The 15,978-nt window shown below is 40.7% G+C and overlaps 1 protein-coding gene across 1 annotated transcript in view; it reads left to right on the forward strand.

Annotated features, from left to right (window-relative positions):
• Positions 1–439: 439 nt before the first annotated feature.
• Positions 440–15,978, forward strand: part of NDFIP1 (Nedd4 family interacting protein 1) — a 56,284-nt gene continuing 40,745 nt past the window's right edge. The window contains exon 1 of the mRNA XM_059174910.1: positions 440–717. Within this exon, the coding sequence (XP_059030893.1) occupies positions 655–717 (63 nt within the window). The 5' untranslated portion in view covers positions 440–654. The remainder of the gene's footprint in view (positions 718–15,978) is intronic.

Raw genomic sequence — 15,978 nt, forward strand, 5'->3', positions numbered from 1 at the left:
GGTCGACAGACCCCTGATCCACGAAGACCGCAGACAAGAAGGGACCCGGAAAAGAACCGAGATCGGGCAGCAGGTACCAGGGAGCAGATAGCTGCCGTGCCAGGCTGTCAACCTCCCTGCGCGCCAACGACCTCTTAGATGGGGCAGTGGCCCCTAGGTCGGGGTGTGAGACGAGGGTTAGAAGAGAACACACGTAGAAAGCTCAAAGCTTTCTTTCCTGAGGTGCTCCTCAGTGGGTAATTCGTTTTCAGCGGCCTCTCCGCGGAAGGCTTCAGGCCCCGGGCCGCAGCCCCGGGCCGCAGGGCGGACGAGCGGCCGACCCCACCCCGGGCGGCGGCTCCGCGGGACTCTAGGCGCGGCGCGGGGCGAGGCCTGGCCGGGCGGCGCGGCGCGGAGCGAGTCGAGGGCGGGGCGGCAGCGCAGCGTCGTCGTCCGCGTCTCCGCCTCCTCCCCAGGGGCCGCGTCGGAGCCTTGGCGGCGGCGGCGACGGCGGCGGCGCGCACGGCCCGAGGAGAGCGGCTTGCCTGGAATCGGCGGCGGCCATCGAGACCCACCCGAGGCGCGTCTCCCTCGGTCTCCCGGGGCTCCCAGGCCGCAGCGCCCGCGCCCCTTTAGCTCGCTCGCTCGCATTCCTTCCCTGCGGCCGGCTGCGCCATGGCGTTGGCGTTGGCGGCGCTGGCGGCGGTGGAGCCGGCCTGCGGCAGCCGGTACCAGCAGGTGAGCAGCGCAGAGTCCCGCCCCCCGGCCTCTGGCCCCGGGCCCCCGACCCTGCCCTGCTGGCCGCTTCGCGCGTCTCTGGCCCAGCGGGTGGCGGACGCGACGCCGCGGCTGGACAGGCCGCGCGGGGCCTGGGCGGGCGGGGCGGGCCGGGCGAGCCCCGCGCTCAGATTCGAGGCCGCCGCGGGCCCGGCCCATCCCTCCGCGACCTGGGGCGGCACTGGGGCGGCGGAAAACCTTTACCCCGCAGCGTTTCCCGCAGTTCCCGCGGCGGGCGGGTCCCCGAGGCAGAAGGCGCCACCCTCGGGAGTCAGCGACCCGGGGGCATTCAGTTTTTCTTGCTCCGCTTTTGGTTTGATGTCATTGGAAAGGGGGCGGGGGGCGAAAAAGGCAAGCAGGAGGTGGGAAAGGAAACGAGGTGGAGAGAAAAGATTAAAATCGCTGCTACTGCGGCCGACAGCTCCCCGCGACGAGAGGATTGCTCCGGGTTTCAAAGCCTAATCTGTTTGTCGAAACCCATCCACCTCGCCTCCGTTTTAAGACAGAAGTCAAAAAAATGAGACGAGAGGCAAGTCCGCAGTTTGCAGTAGGTTTGGGAAAGGCGATGTTTAATTGGGGCGATGCCCCAAAATGTCGAGCTTGCAGGGCGTGTGCCTCGGTGTGTGTTTTAAAAGCTTGGAAATGACGTTTAAGGAGATTTAATAGCATGGCTGGGGAGGAAATGTATAGGAGTATTATCCCGGTTATAATTTATAAATTGAGGCCCTGGGGAAAAGAGGTGCTTGTTTTACTTGCCTGTGTCTGTAGCTGGGTTCCCCTCGGAAATTCAGAGACAATCTGCAGGGGGTTTAGTGGTATTTAACCTAATACATCATAATTGTGGGAATTAAGCCAGATGGGAACTGGTGTTGATTGGAACCGCAGATAACAGCTAGCGTTTTGTCCTTTCAGACGTTTTTGATAGAATTTTTATACATATGTCAGGCGTGCTTTTATGAAATTTAAGTGTCCTATCATTGATGAGCTAAAGTTTTTATTTTAGAAATAAGGAAAAGCAGTATGATTAAAACATTTAGATTAACCCAGTACAGCCAGTTACCAGTTTGTTTTGCTGTCATCAGGCCTGTGTTGTAATTTCCTCTCTTCTCCAGTGGACTTCTGAAATGACTGGTTAAGAATTTAGCTTCTTGGTTTCATAAACACACCCAAACTGTGGCAATGCAGTCTAGTCCTCAGATCTCTCACAGCCTGGGGTCTGGCACATGCTTTTTTGTATGACCTTGGCCAGACTCTAGGTTCCTCCCTGCTTTAGTAAAACACAAATGACAGGTGTCACTTAAGTCACTTAACTCTCTTCGCAGTGTTCAGAAACCACACATACCCCACACTGTGATCTGATTCATTCTTTTCATCCTGCTTCGGATAAGGCAAACAAGCAAAAAGCTATGGCTTTCTTTGTACTGCCATCTTCTTGAGCTATCAGGTAATGCTGACATATTGCTGGAATACAAAAAATTTGGTGGAGTATTGAAACTATGTATTCCTTCGTGAAGTAGTTAATAGTTTTTAAAAAGCAGAGTTGAGGTATGTCAGGGACAGGTCATTTTTATTTTTAAAAATCATTGTGTTTTAGAAATAACCTCCAAAAAACATGGGGGGAAAAATCTATGACTCATAGGTAACCAAAGTTAATATTTTGATGTGTATCTTTGTGGACTTATAGGTATGTAAATATACGTAATTATAAGTTAGTATACATGGGTACAGATAAGGAAAGCTAATATTGACTGAGCATTTACTATGTGCCAATCACGGTACTAAGTGCTTTATATCCATTATTTCATTAATCCTCATAAAACCCCCATGAGGCAGGGTTTGGTATTACTGTATAGATGACAAAGTCAAGAGTCCAAGAGGATCATTAACTTACTCAAGGTCACAGCCTCTAAGTAGTGATTACAAGGATAAATACACACTCACCTACTTAAAACACAGGCTCACGTTCCAAATATAGGCATATGCATTAACAGAGATATATGTGCCTATGTATTTTCTCATACATACATATACAGGCACATCTTTGTACACATGTACCATTCCATGGGCCTCTGGTTATTTGTACACATTTGGTGCATATGTGTACATATGTATGTTTACACACCCACTATGCCCATGTGTATCTTGTTCTCACACATGTGCATTTGTGTATGTGTATTTGTTCACATGTATGTATAGAGGTAAACAATATAGCTGTATAAGGTAGGTTATTATTTTCATGTCTGCATAGCATGTAACTGTGGTTGTACTATAGTTCAAGTCAGTTGCCTTTTGGTCACTAAGTATGTTCATAATTTTTTTTCTTCACTGAAGTTTACATACATTTTACATATGTCATTTACATACATCTTCATCTCTTTTCCTTAGTATAAATTTTCAGATGTGGAAACAATTGGTCAGAGAGTATAGATATTTAAAAGGCTTTTGCATTATAGAATATCAGCGAATTGTCCAGGCAACTTGATAGGAGGATGATACTTTGGTTGTGACAAAAGGTAGTTCTGACTTCTGTTTGATCTGGTTAATCACATAGAGCTGGTTCTGTAGTAATAAATGCAATGAAAGACTGTATGATTCTTTACTAAATACAAACACAAGTTTGCCTTTATGGTTTTTTTATTGGTAGTGCAGTGTGTGCACAACTTGAATTTAGCATTATGACAGATCGCACAGGAAGCCTAGTCTCAGAGGTTCCCTGTGGTTGTTGTTTTGTTTTGTTTTTTGCCCTTTTTGCATTTTGAAGGTGAGATTGTATATCCAAGCCTTCAGAAGCTTCAGAAAGGTGTAGAGAGGTCCAGTGTCATGAAATTTGTAATACGCAGCTCTCTCTGAAGACATTTATTTCTGTTCGTTCTAAGCCCTCTTTGCCTCAGTGGAATGTATGTTTGTCTGTTTTAGGAATTTCGCCAAATACTTCCTGAAATGTTTTCAGATCTTTGGATTTGGAATCTAATCTAAGGAGGCAACAATGACACTGCCATGTAGGCTTACAAATAGACTGCAGAATGTTTAGTTCTAGGCTTACTGGCTGCTAAGGAAGTTGCCCGTTTGTAAGCATCACTAGTAAGTTTGTAATGCGGTCTGATGACATTGTAGAGCTGCTTTGGGAATGATACCTTTTTGGATAAATTCTCTCAGGATTCTGGAGGAAGGTTTTGATAGATCAAGGAAAGAATTTCATCTTTGCCGGGCCAAACCATGTTCATGCTAAAGTGTTAAATGAAGTCACGATCCTGGAGGAAGGGGCGAAAAGTGCCCATGTGGTTTTATTTTTTTTTTTTTTAGTTTAAAAAGTAATTATATCTTAGAGTGTCCCTTAGAATGTTACATCAAGATTTTAAGGTTATTTTGCTGTATTTTTGGCCTATATGTCCAATGATCAAAGGAAGTTTTTCCAAAAATACTGAGATGGGTAGAATTGTATTTTTAAAAAACTTTAAAAAAATCGTGGTAAAATAATATATATAATTTACCATTTTGACCATTTTTAAGAGTACAGTTCAATGGCATTAAATACATTCACATTGTTGGGCAAACACTGCCATCAATGTACAGAGCTTTTTCATCTTCTCCAGCTGAAACTCCATACCAATTAAACAATCTCCCCTCTTTCCCAGACCTACAACCATTGTTCTATTTTCTATGAATTTGATTACTCTAATACTTCATGTAAGTGGATTATGTAGTATTTGTCCTTTTGTGACTGGCTTATTTCACTTAGCTTCATATCCTCCGGCTTTATCCATGTTGTACCCTGTGTCAGAATTCTAAGTTTGTTTATCCATTCATACATTGATGCACACAGTTGGGGTGCTTCTGCCCCTTGACCAGTGTGAATAATGCTGCTGTGAATATGGGTGTACGTGTGTCTTTTGAGTCCCAGCTTTCAGCTCTCTTTACTCAGAAGTAAAATTGCTGCTTCATGTGGTACTGTTTTTTAAAATTTTTTAAAAATTAAAAAAAATTTTTTTTTTTTATTTGACAGAGACAGTGAGAGAGGGAACACAAGCAGGGAGAGTGGGAGAGGGAGAAGGAGGCTGTCCGCCGAGCAGGGAGCCTGATGTGGGGCTCAATCCCAGTACCCTGGAATCACAACCCGAGCCAAAGGCAGACTTAACAACTGAGCCACCCAGGCGCCCTTAAAATGTTTTGATTAAAAAAATACTTTTCCATAGTACCTATACTACTTTCTATTCCTACCAGCACTGGGTAAGAGTTCCAGTTTTGCAGGGGGTGGGTGGGTAAGAGTTTCAGTTTTTAACATCCTCATCAACACTTGTTATTTTTTGATAAAGCCATCCTAATGGGCATGAAGTTGTAGCTCATTGTGGTTTTGATTTACATTTCCCTAATGATTAGCGATATTGCGAATTTGTTCATGTGCTTATTGGTCATCTGTAAATTTTCTTTGGAGAAATGAATGTTCAAGTCCTTTACCCATTTTTGAATTGGGTTCTTTGCTTTTTGTTGAGTTGTAGGAGTAGAGTCATTTCTTAGTATTTATTTACATTTTCAACTTTTTACTATGAAAATTCCAAATGTATACTAAAATATGGTATAATTCATCAAAAATACTCATCACTCAGCTTCAACAGTGATCAACAAATGGGTAATGTTGTTTCATTTATACTTCCCACCATTATTTTGAAGCAAGTCTTAGAAATCATGTTATTACATCCTGGGGCGCCTTGGTGGCTCAGTAGGTTAAAGCCTCTGCCTTTGGCTCAGGTCGTGATCCCAGGGTCCTGGGATCGAGCCCCGCATGGGGCTCTCTGTTCAGCGGGAAGCCTGCTTCCCCTTCTGTTTCTGCCTGTCTCTCTGCCTACTTGTGATCTCAGCAAATAAAAAATAAAAAATCTTAAAAAAAAAATCATGTTACTACATCCATAAATATTTTTGTGTGTAACTCTAAAAGATGTTAAAAGCACTTAGTATTACATAAGAAATAAATCAAGAGAACCCTTTTATAAGCTGTTATGAATATGGAAACAGAATTTGTGAGTGTCAGGAGCTGTAGATCTGCAACTGTGATTCTTTTTTGACTCCCTCTTGGTAAGCAGTGACTGTTTTTTGTAGCAGTGATTGGATTCTTGCTGATCCATTAATTTTCTTGCCTGTTCCTACTGGTGACCACTTGTTAGGGGAGATTTAGTTGGTTTTATCATGCTCTCTTTGCACTGAAAACAGGGCAGAACTTCTTAGTTGGGGTAGAGACTAATGCCCAGTTGAGGAAATCCTGGCATCATCTCAGCTGATGCCACCCACTGGTTTACCTGCTCATTACTTCAAATTACTTTCTGCTAGATACTGATTATGTCACATCACTTCACATAAAATTACATTATAAAATAAATCCTTCTGTGAGAGTGACTTTGTATTCTTACAAATAAAAAAAAAAAAAGGAAAGGCTTGAAGAGGTTCAAGTGCCATCTTTTTTTTTTTTTAAGATTTTATTTGTTTATTTGACAGAGAGATCACAAGCAGACAGAGAGGCAGGCAGAAAGAGAGAGGGAGAGGCAGGCTCTTTGCTGAGCAGAGAGCCTGATATGGGGCTCGATCCCAGGACCCTGAGATCATGACCTGAGCGGAAGGCAGAGGCTTAACCCACTGAGCCACCCAGGTGCCCCAAGTGCCATCTTCTGATTTATCTGTCCTTAGGGCTTTAAAATAATTACTTTGGTTTCTTAAGAATTTACTTTTGTGTTGTCTTTGAACAAGTACAGCTATTTATGGGGCACCTGGATGGCTCAGTGGGTTAAGGATCCTGGGACCCAGTGCCCTGTTGGGCTCCCTGATAGTGGAGAGCCTGCTTCTTCCTCTCCCGCTACCCATACCCCTTTCTTGTGCGCACACTCTCTCTCTCCGTCTCTCTCCCCCCTCTCCCTCCATCGCTCACTGTCTATTTCAAATAAATAAATTCTTTAAAAAAATGAGTACATATGTTTAGTAGAACATATTCTCGTAGTGGATGGTGCCCAATTTAGATAAAGCAGCTTCTAACAGTTTGGAGATTGATGCTGATAATAAGATTGATGTCTTACCTTTGTTCTCAAATTATTTTTGCCAATATAGGCTGTTGGTAAATACCATACATTGAATTTTGAGCTTTACATAATCCAGTTGTAGTTGATTCTAGTGGCTGTCTAGATAGAAGTGCAGGATGTGTTGTTTCACCTTCACCAAGTGTAGTAATAAAGTGAGTGTTATTAGGCATCATTTAGCACTTCCTGCTGTTGAAATTAGGATGACTCATTTGTCTCCTTGAATAAAACAGTTTATTAAAAGTTATACATACTGGGTCTCAGTACTGTTCAAATTTAAGAATGTTTCTGGTCAAATATTTTCTTACTGATTGAAACAGTTCCTTTCACATGTATGTTTCTTATCTTCCTTAGCAATTGGATATTGCCTTTTTTTCTTTTAATTCACATATACTAATATCAGTTATTAGATAATGAGATGCTTGAATGTGATTTGGAGGTTTTTCTGGAAGTTGGATAGTTTATGAAAAGAAATACACAGGTTTAGGGAACAATTTCTGTTTAATAACAGTTTGATTTTGTTTATTATTTAGTGCTTAAATGTGACATTTAAAATTAAACATTTCTTGTTAGTCATTAGTATACAGATACTCTTCATATATTCAAGTCAAAACAGTATACTTGTAAAGGAAAGCTTGATTTCCCTTCCTTTCCAGTCTCTTCTCAGGTGTAAGTGCTCAAGTTGGTGTGCATTCTTCAGGCCTTAATAATTTTTTTCCCTTTCCTTTTAATATTTAAAAATAAGCATTAATATTTGTAACATTATTAAACGTTCAGAAACATTGAGAAGATAGTAGTTTCTGTATTCCCCAGATCCAGTTTTCTCTGTTAACATCTTATGTTAGCATGAAACATTTATGATACTAATGAACCAGTACTGAAAATTTATTTATTATTAACTAAACTCCATACTTTATTCACATTTTTGTTTTTATTTTTTTAATACAACTTTTTTTTTTTTTAAAGATTTTATTTATTTATTTGACAGAGATCACAAGTAGGCAGAGAGAGAGAGGGGGAAACTGGCTCCCGCCGAGCAGAGAGCCCGATGTGGGGCTTGATCCCAGGACCCTGGGACCATGACCTGTGCCAAAGGCACAGGCTTTTTTTTGTTTTTTTTTTTTAATTTTTTTATTTATTATAAGCATATATTTTTATCCCCAGGGGTACAAGTCTGTGAGTCGCCAGGTTTACACACTTCACAGCACTCACCAAAGCACATACCCTCCTCAGTATCCATAACCCCACCCCCCTTCTCGCAACCCCCTTCCCCCCAGCAACCCTCAGTTTGTTTTGTGAGATTAAGAGTCACTTATGGTTTGTCTCCCTCCCAATCCCATCTTGTTTCATTTATTCTTCTCCTACCCACTTAAGCCCCCATGTTGCATCATCACTCAAAGGCACAGGCTTTAACCCACTGAGCCACCCAGGCACCCCAGATTTTTGTCTTTTAATCTTATGTCCTTTTTTGTGTTCCACAATCCCATATAGGTTACCACCTAACATTTGGTTGTCATGTTACTTTAGGGTCTTCTTGGCTGTAATAGTTTCTCACATTTTCCTTGTTTTCGATGACCTTGACAGTTTTAAGTTTTTGTTTTTTTTTTTTAAAGATTTTATTTATTTATTTGACAGAGAGAGATCTCAAGCAGGCAGAGAGGCAGGCAGAGAGAGAGGAGGAAACAGGCTCCCTGCTGAGCAGAGAGCCGGAAGCGGGGCTCCATCCCAGGACTCTTTGAGATCATGACCCGAGCCGAAGGCAGCAGCTTAACCCACTGAGCCACCCAGGCGCCCTAGTTTTGAGGAGTTTTGATCAGGTGTTTGTAGACTGTCCCTCAAATTGGGATTTTTTTGTGTGTGTGCAGTTTTATTGAGAAATAATTGACATACATCACTGAATAAGTTTAAGGCTTACGGCATTGTGGTTTAATTTACATATATTGTGAACTGATTGCAGTAGATTTACCCATCATTCCTCTGCTCATACAGTCAGTTGGATTTGTCTGAATTTTTTTTCATGATCATATTGGGGTTGTTGGTTTTAGTGAGGAAGACCACAGAAGTAAAGTGCCATTTCCAACACATCATACAGGAAAGCGTACAACCAATGTAACACTGTTGATGTTGACCTTAATCACCTGGTTGAAGTAGTATTTGTGATGTTTTTCTACTGTAAAATTACCCTCCCCCCCTTTGTACTGAGCTCTTTGGAAGGAAGTCACTATCTATATACAATATACACTTAAAAATTAAAGAGTTATGCTCCACCTTGTGGAGGGCAGGGTATCAACATAAATTACTCAGAATTTTTCTGCATGGGATAGTTGTCTCTTCCTGTGAATTTATTTATTCAGTGGTACCAGGATGGACTCATTTATTTTATTCTTTGGGTTATAATCCCGTTCTCATTTATTTTGTGGCTCAGATTTTTGCACTTTTGGCCAGTGGAACTCTTTCATTTGGCACTTGTGTCCCTCTGACAGGATTCCATCATTTTGGGTTTTTTGAAGCATGCACTTTTGGCACAAGGCTCATCGTGTATATTTCCTGCGCCGTCGTGGAATCAGCTATTTCTCCAAGGAGCCTTGCTCCTTTTTTTTGAACAATGATACTAGAAACCAAGATCTGCGCACGTTGCTACTAGGAAGACACTGCTTCTAGGCCTTCTAAGTTAACAGAGTAAAGAAATACAGGTGGGTGTACCCATCTGTAAGCATTTCTATATGTAATCACCTGTATCTGTATTAAACTAACCAACTTGGACCCATTACTACATGGATAACTCTAGCCTACTACCTTGGCCTTTCTGGAAGCTCCCACTTCAGCAGTGAGAATCCTTTCTCCCACCACCCACCATCCATTTACTTAATTCTTCAGTTCTAATACACATGTGTAGTGGTGTCAGAATTGTTACCCTACACCTCTGTAGGAAACACTTTTATCAACTAGAGGATAAGACATTTACACAGTTTCTTTTGCTTTTAGTCTTACAGATTGTACTGTTTTCCAAAGTTGCTTAGGTTAGCACCTTTCTCCTCACCTTCTTTAGTGGAGTTGTTTGAAACTTAACAGTAGTTAGATTGTTAAGAAGAATGGTTGGAGTGATTTCTCTTTTTTACCCCCAAAGTTGCTTTTAATAATCATGTTTTGCTTTTTAAAAAATTTCTTACAAACTTTCTTGTTTGTTAAAGTTTCAACTTAAAAGTTGCAGGGATAGTATAAAATAACACCCATATATTTATTGTTCACATTCACCTCAAACATGAGGGTCTGATTAACAATGAAATACAGTGCTATAAAAATTGAAAGTACTATCAGTAAAAACCCAAGTCCCTTTTTAAAAAAATTAACATGTAATGTATTATTTGCCCCAGGGGTACAGGTCTGTGAATCATTAGTCTTACACAATTCACAGCACTCATCATAGCACATACCCTCTGCAATGTCCATAACCCAACCACATCATCCCTGCCACCTCCCACCCCTCCAGCAACCCTCAGTTTGTTTCCTGAAATTAAGAGTCTCTTATGGTTTGTAAAATCCAAGTCACTTTAACCTCACAGTTCTTTCTCTGTAGAATTATGTGCTTGTTTTGCAATTTATTTTGTTAAATTATTTTTTTTTAAAGATTTTATTTATTTGAGTGAGAAGAGAGAGAGAGCACAAGAAAGGAGGGTCAGAGGGAGAAGCAGACTCCCTGCTGAGTAGAGACCAGATTAGGGACTCTGTCCCAGGACTCCAGGATCGAGACCTCAGCCAAAAGCAGTCACTTAAGCAACTAAGCCTCCCAGGTGCTTGTTAATAAATTATTTTTAACTTATTATGTCCTTGTGAAATTTAGCTGAAATTTTATGGACTAGGCTATCAGGAATATGGTGTTCTTAGTATTTTGAAGCTTTTGTTTTAGGAGTTTTATTTTATAGCATCCAAACTTTTCATACAACTTTGTGTTAATAAGCAGGGTTTGTTTTGTTTTGTACAGTAATCTATCCCCAGCATGGGGCTCAAACTCATGACCCTGAGATCAAGAGTTGCATGCTCTACCACCTGAGCCAGCCAGGTGTCCCAATAAGCAGTTTGAAGCTTGTAGTGTAGGCCTCACTATCTGGAAGGTTCACTTTGGACATAGAGACTGATTCAGGAGAATGTAAAAGGACTTTATTAAAACATCTAATCAGGGGGCATCTGGGTGGCTCAGTGGGTTGAGCCTCTGCCTTTGGCTCAGGTCATGATTCTAGGGTCGTGGGATTGAGTCCCGTGTCGGGCGCTCTGCTCAGCGGGGAGCCTGCTTCCTCCTCTCTCTCTCTCTCTGCCTGCCTCACTGCCTACTTGTGATCTCTGTCTGTCAAATAAATAAATAAAATCTTTTAAAAAAATTAAAAAAAAAACCCATGTAATCAGTAATAGTCCATCTTCTGTCATGAAGCAAGAGTTTATGTGACTGTGGGTGAGAATTTTAACCTCTTTCTAGCCTTATTTTTTCTTTTGTAAAATGAAGTAGTTAGACTATATCATTTTGATTCCTTCCAACTTTATAATTGTTTTTGTATGTAGAAGCTTGTGGCTTTGATCTGAAGAGATGGCATTCTCTTCATGATTTAGCAAACTTCTTTCATGATGAATAATTTTTAAAAGTGATGTCAGTAAATATAGATGGTGAATGTATGCTAAAAGATAAAAGAAATTACGCATTGTTCAAAAATATAGAAAATATCTTTTTAGTATATTTTCAAAAAAATGAGTCACTGAGGACAGAATACTATTTTGTAATTTTTCAGTACTAGTTTTAAGTCTTTCCCTTATCATCATCAGCGTCAAACATAGGAAAAAATTAATAATGCTTTTAGAAATCAGGAAAAGTAATCAATAATTGCAACTTTTTCGGGACGCCTGGGTGGCTCAGGTCATGATCCTGGGATCAAGTCCCACATCAGGCTCCTTGCTCGGCAGGGAGACTACTTCTCTCTCTCACTCTGCCTGCTTGTGCTGTCTGTCAAATAAGTAAATAAAATCTTCAAAAAAAATAATTACAACTTTTTCAAATGTACTTTTTTGGGGGGTAGGAGTGGGGGCAGAGGGAAAGAGAATCCCAAGCAGGCTCCACACCAAGCACAGAGCCTGACATGGGGCTTTATCCCATGACCCTCAGATCATGGGATCCGATCTGAAATCAAGAGTAGGATGCTTAACCAACTGAGCCACCCAGGCACCCAAATGAACTTTATTTTTTTAGAGCAGTTTTAGGTTCACTATAAAATGATCATCCACTGTCACATAATTTTATTACTTCATGACAGAAGCTGGACTATAACTGGTTAGATGACTTTTTGTTTATTTGTTTTTAAAGATTTTTATTTTTAAGTAACCTCCGTACCCAATGTGGGACTGGAACTCAAAACCCCAAGATCTTGAGTTACACGCTGTATCAACTGGACCAGCCAGGTGCCCCTGATTAGATGTTGTAATAAAGTCCTTGTGAAAGTGAGAAAATAGTAATTTTAGAAGTTTTGTAGCTTTTTTTTTTTTTTAAAGCTGGCTCTTTGAGCTCTAGTATTCTTTTTTTTTTTTTTTTTTTTTTTTTTTTAAGATTTTATTTATTTATTTGTCAGAAATCGAGCAAGCGCGAGTGAGCACAGGCAGACAGAGTGGAAGGCAGAGTCAGAGGGAGAAGCAGGCTCCCCGCGGAGCAAGGAGCCCGATGCGGGACTCGATCCCAGGACGCTGGGACCATGACCTGAGCCGAAGGCAGCTGCTCAACCAACTGAGCCACCCAGGCGTCCCGAGCTCTAGTATTCTTATTAACTGCTTTTTAGTAGTTGGATTTTCACAAGTTTTGAAATTCTCATGTAACTCTTGAAACAGAGTAAGAAGTATGATTTGAGGGTAATCTGCATGAAATTATCATGTAACTGAAATTCTCATATAACTCTTGAAACAGAGTAAGAAGTATGATTTGAGGGTAATCTGCAATTGAGGGTCTTATACATGATTGATGGGTGGTACTAGATTCTTTTCAATGGTTTGTCCTCCTATGGCCGAATTGAATTTTCAGATGTAGCATTTTATTTTTTTATTATTATTTTTTAATATATATTTTTCAAGATTTTACTTATTTATTTATTTGATAGGCAGAGATCACAAGTAGGCAGAGAGGCAGGCAGACAGAGAGGAGGAAGCAGGTTCCCCACTGAGCAGAGAGCCGGATGTGGGACTTGATCATGACCTGGGATCATGACCTGAGCCAAAGGCAGAGGCTTTAACCCACTGAGCCACCCAGGTGCCCCAGATGTAGCATTTTTTTTTTTAAAGATTTTATTTATTTATTTGACAGAGATCACAAGTAGGCAGACAGGTAGGCAGAGAGAGAGGAGGAAGCAGGCTCTCTGCTGAGCAGAGAGCCCGATGTGGGGCTCCATTCCAGAACCCTGAGATCATGACCCGAGCCGAAGGCAGAGGCTTAACCGCCTGAGCCACCCAGGTACCCCCCAAATGTAGCATTTTAAACTGTACTTAAAATCAGTTCTACTCAGTCATAAATGTGAGGATAGGCAGCATTAATTCTCAGACCTTTTGGCCTGGTTTCATTTTAGGTAGCTAAGTGAGGTGATAAGAGTTATGTGATCTTGTGAGTTTCACAGCCATCTTGCCACCTTTCAGTGACAACTTTCAGATGACCAGCTGAGTAGAAAGGGAGAAGGTTTATGGGGGGCATGAAAGGTAATCATTGGCTTATTATATTAGCATCAGCTATTATTTGGAAGGTTAAAATATCTTTTCATGTATCAGGTTTGATATAATCCAAATGACATTTTAAGTTTAATTTCCTATTTCAGTGAAATAGTAAAGTAAGAATCTGTGATTGTGTTTAAAAGGTCTCAACAATTACTGGGGCATGCCTTCTAACACTGATTTTGCATTTCTCTTAGCAGATTGCTTTATTATTTAATTGTCCCTGGTTAATGCTGTAGATACTTCTGAGAAAGGAACTTTTTTTTTTGTTACTTTAAAAAATTAAGACTGACTTTCAGATACTGCAGTGTTATTATAATAGGTTATTTAATGAAGGAAAATTCCACCATGCAGTTAGTGAAAAGGTTATTCAGTTATTTGTATTCACTCAAAAGTCTAGAAGGCTATTTGAAAGATTGGATTGGTGGTTTTTATTTTCTTCTCTATATTTTTGCCTATTGAGTGATTCAAGAAAATGTTTTATGGTCTTGATGTAACATGAATTATATTAATTCAGAGAAAGAGATCGCAGATAAAAGATACATTTTTAAAAAACATTTTATTAACATAAAATGTATTATTAGCCCCAGGGGTACAGGTCTGTGAATTGTTAGTCTTACATACTTCATAGTACTCACCATAGCACATATCTTCTCCAGTGTCTATAACCCAACCACCCTCTCCCTATCCCCACCCCCAACCCTCAGTTTGTTTTGTGAAATTAAGAGTCTCTTACGGTTTCTCTCCCTCCCGATCCCATCTTGTTTTATTTTTTTCCTTCCCTACCTGCTAAACCCCCCACTCTGCCTCTCAAATTCCTCATATCAGGAGATCATATGATAATTTTTTTTTAAAGATTTTATTTATTTATTTGTCAGAGAGAGAGCATGCAGGCAGACTGGCAGGCAGAGGCAGAGAGAGAAGCAGGCTCCCTGCTGAGAAAGGAACCCAATGCGGGATTCGATCCCAGGACTCTGGGATCATGACCTGAGCTGAAGGCAGCCGTCTAACCGACTGAACCACCCAGGCATCCCGATCATATGGTAATTGAAAAGACATAATTTTAAGATGGAAGAGCTCACCTGGTTCCAGGTAGGAAGCTTTTGAGAAGATGAATAGCTTGGTCTTGAAGGATGAGCAAGATAGTGAGGGAGAGAAGGATTTGGGGGAAGGGTGAACTCATGACTTGTTTCCAACAGGAGACATGTGTCAGGGCCAGGGCCTAGAGCACATCACCCTCTCTGGTCTGGAGGCCTTGTCCCCCTATGTCCATCTCCCAGGAATGCTTTCTCCCTCCTAGCCCCCTTCTTAGTTTAGGTAGTCTGTCCTAAGGGGAGTTTCAGTAACCTCCCCCCTCCAATTGGGTCAGTTTACCCTGAGCACAGTGAGATTCCTCTTTTACGACACATTTTATAATCAGGTTTTATTTTTTTTTAACTTGTAGTTCAGTTTTTATATCAAAATTATACATGCATATAGGTTAGAGTCAAATAAACCGTACAGGCTTATTACTAAAAACAGTAGTCTGTTTACTTGCCTGCTTCTTAGCTCTTTTAGCTGTTTCTTTTGCTTTTTTGTTGTTACCCTTGTAGCTAAAGAACATTTTATAGTGTGCTATGTCTTGATTTTTCAGTTTTTGTCGTTGGAAAAAAATTGACTTTACCACTATGGAGTGTACGGATTTGTCTTTTACCTCCCTACCTAGCTGCATATACTCTTAGTCTGTCTCTTCACTTTTCTGATATAATTGTATCCGTTATGTGGTTAGATCAATAGTCAGGATTTATAGTAATTGAAAGTAATAAATACTGTTCACAGCTGAGATATTTGGTGTCCTGTGGTTTCTTGTCCTTGCCTTAATTGTACTTTGTTTTCCCTAAAGTTAATAATTATTTTGAGGGTAGGGAATTAGGTAAAATAGGTGATGGGGATTAAAGCGTGCACTGTGACAAGTATGAGGTCATATATGGAAGTGTTGAGTCACCATATTGTACACCTGAAACTAATATTACACTGTATGTTAACTGTACTGGAATTAAAATAAATTTTAAAGAGTAATTATTTTTTGTTTACTTAATTTCTGTGTACATATCATATATTGCTAGTAACACCAATTCATCCTCAGGCTCTTAAAACTAGTACTACCTCATAGTTTTTTTTAAAATATATTCAGATATATCAGGTATTTTATTGATATCATCGAGGGTGGGAAGGGGTCTTTCCTGGCCTTTTGACCCATTTTAGAAGATTGCTCCCAAGGTCTGCTGTTCAGCTATCATCCTGGGAGGTTCCTTTCCCAGGGTTTTTAATTGAAGCCCCTTTCTTTGATTCAGTTTTCTCCTTGGTTTATTGCCTCATATTCCTAGAACATAGCCTTCAGTATCCTTCTGAGGAAGAATGCATGGGAAGTTAAACCCCCTGCCTCTGTTTTTTG

Source organism: Mustela lutreola, chromosome 5 (genome assembly GCF_030435805.1).
Source record: "Mustela lutreola isolate mMusLut2 chromosome 5, mMusLut2.pri, whole genome shotgun sequence".
Taxonomy (NCBI): Eukaryota; Metazoa; Chordata; class Mammalia; order Carnivora; family Mustelidae; genus Mustela; species Mustela lutreola.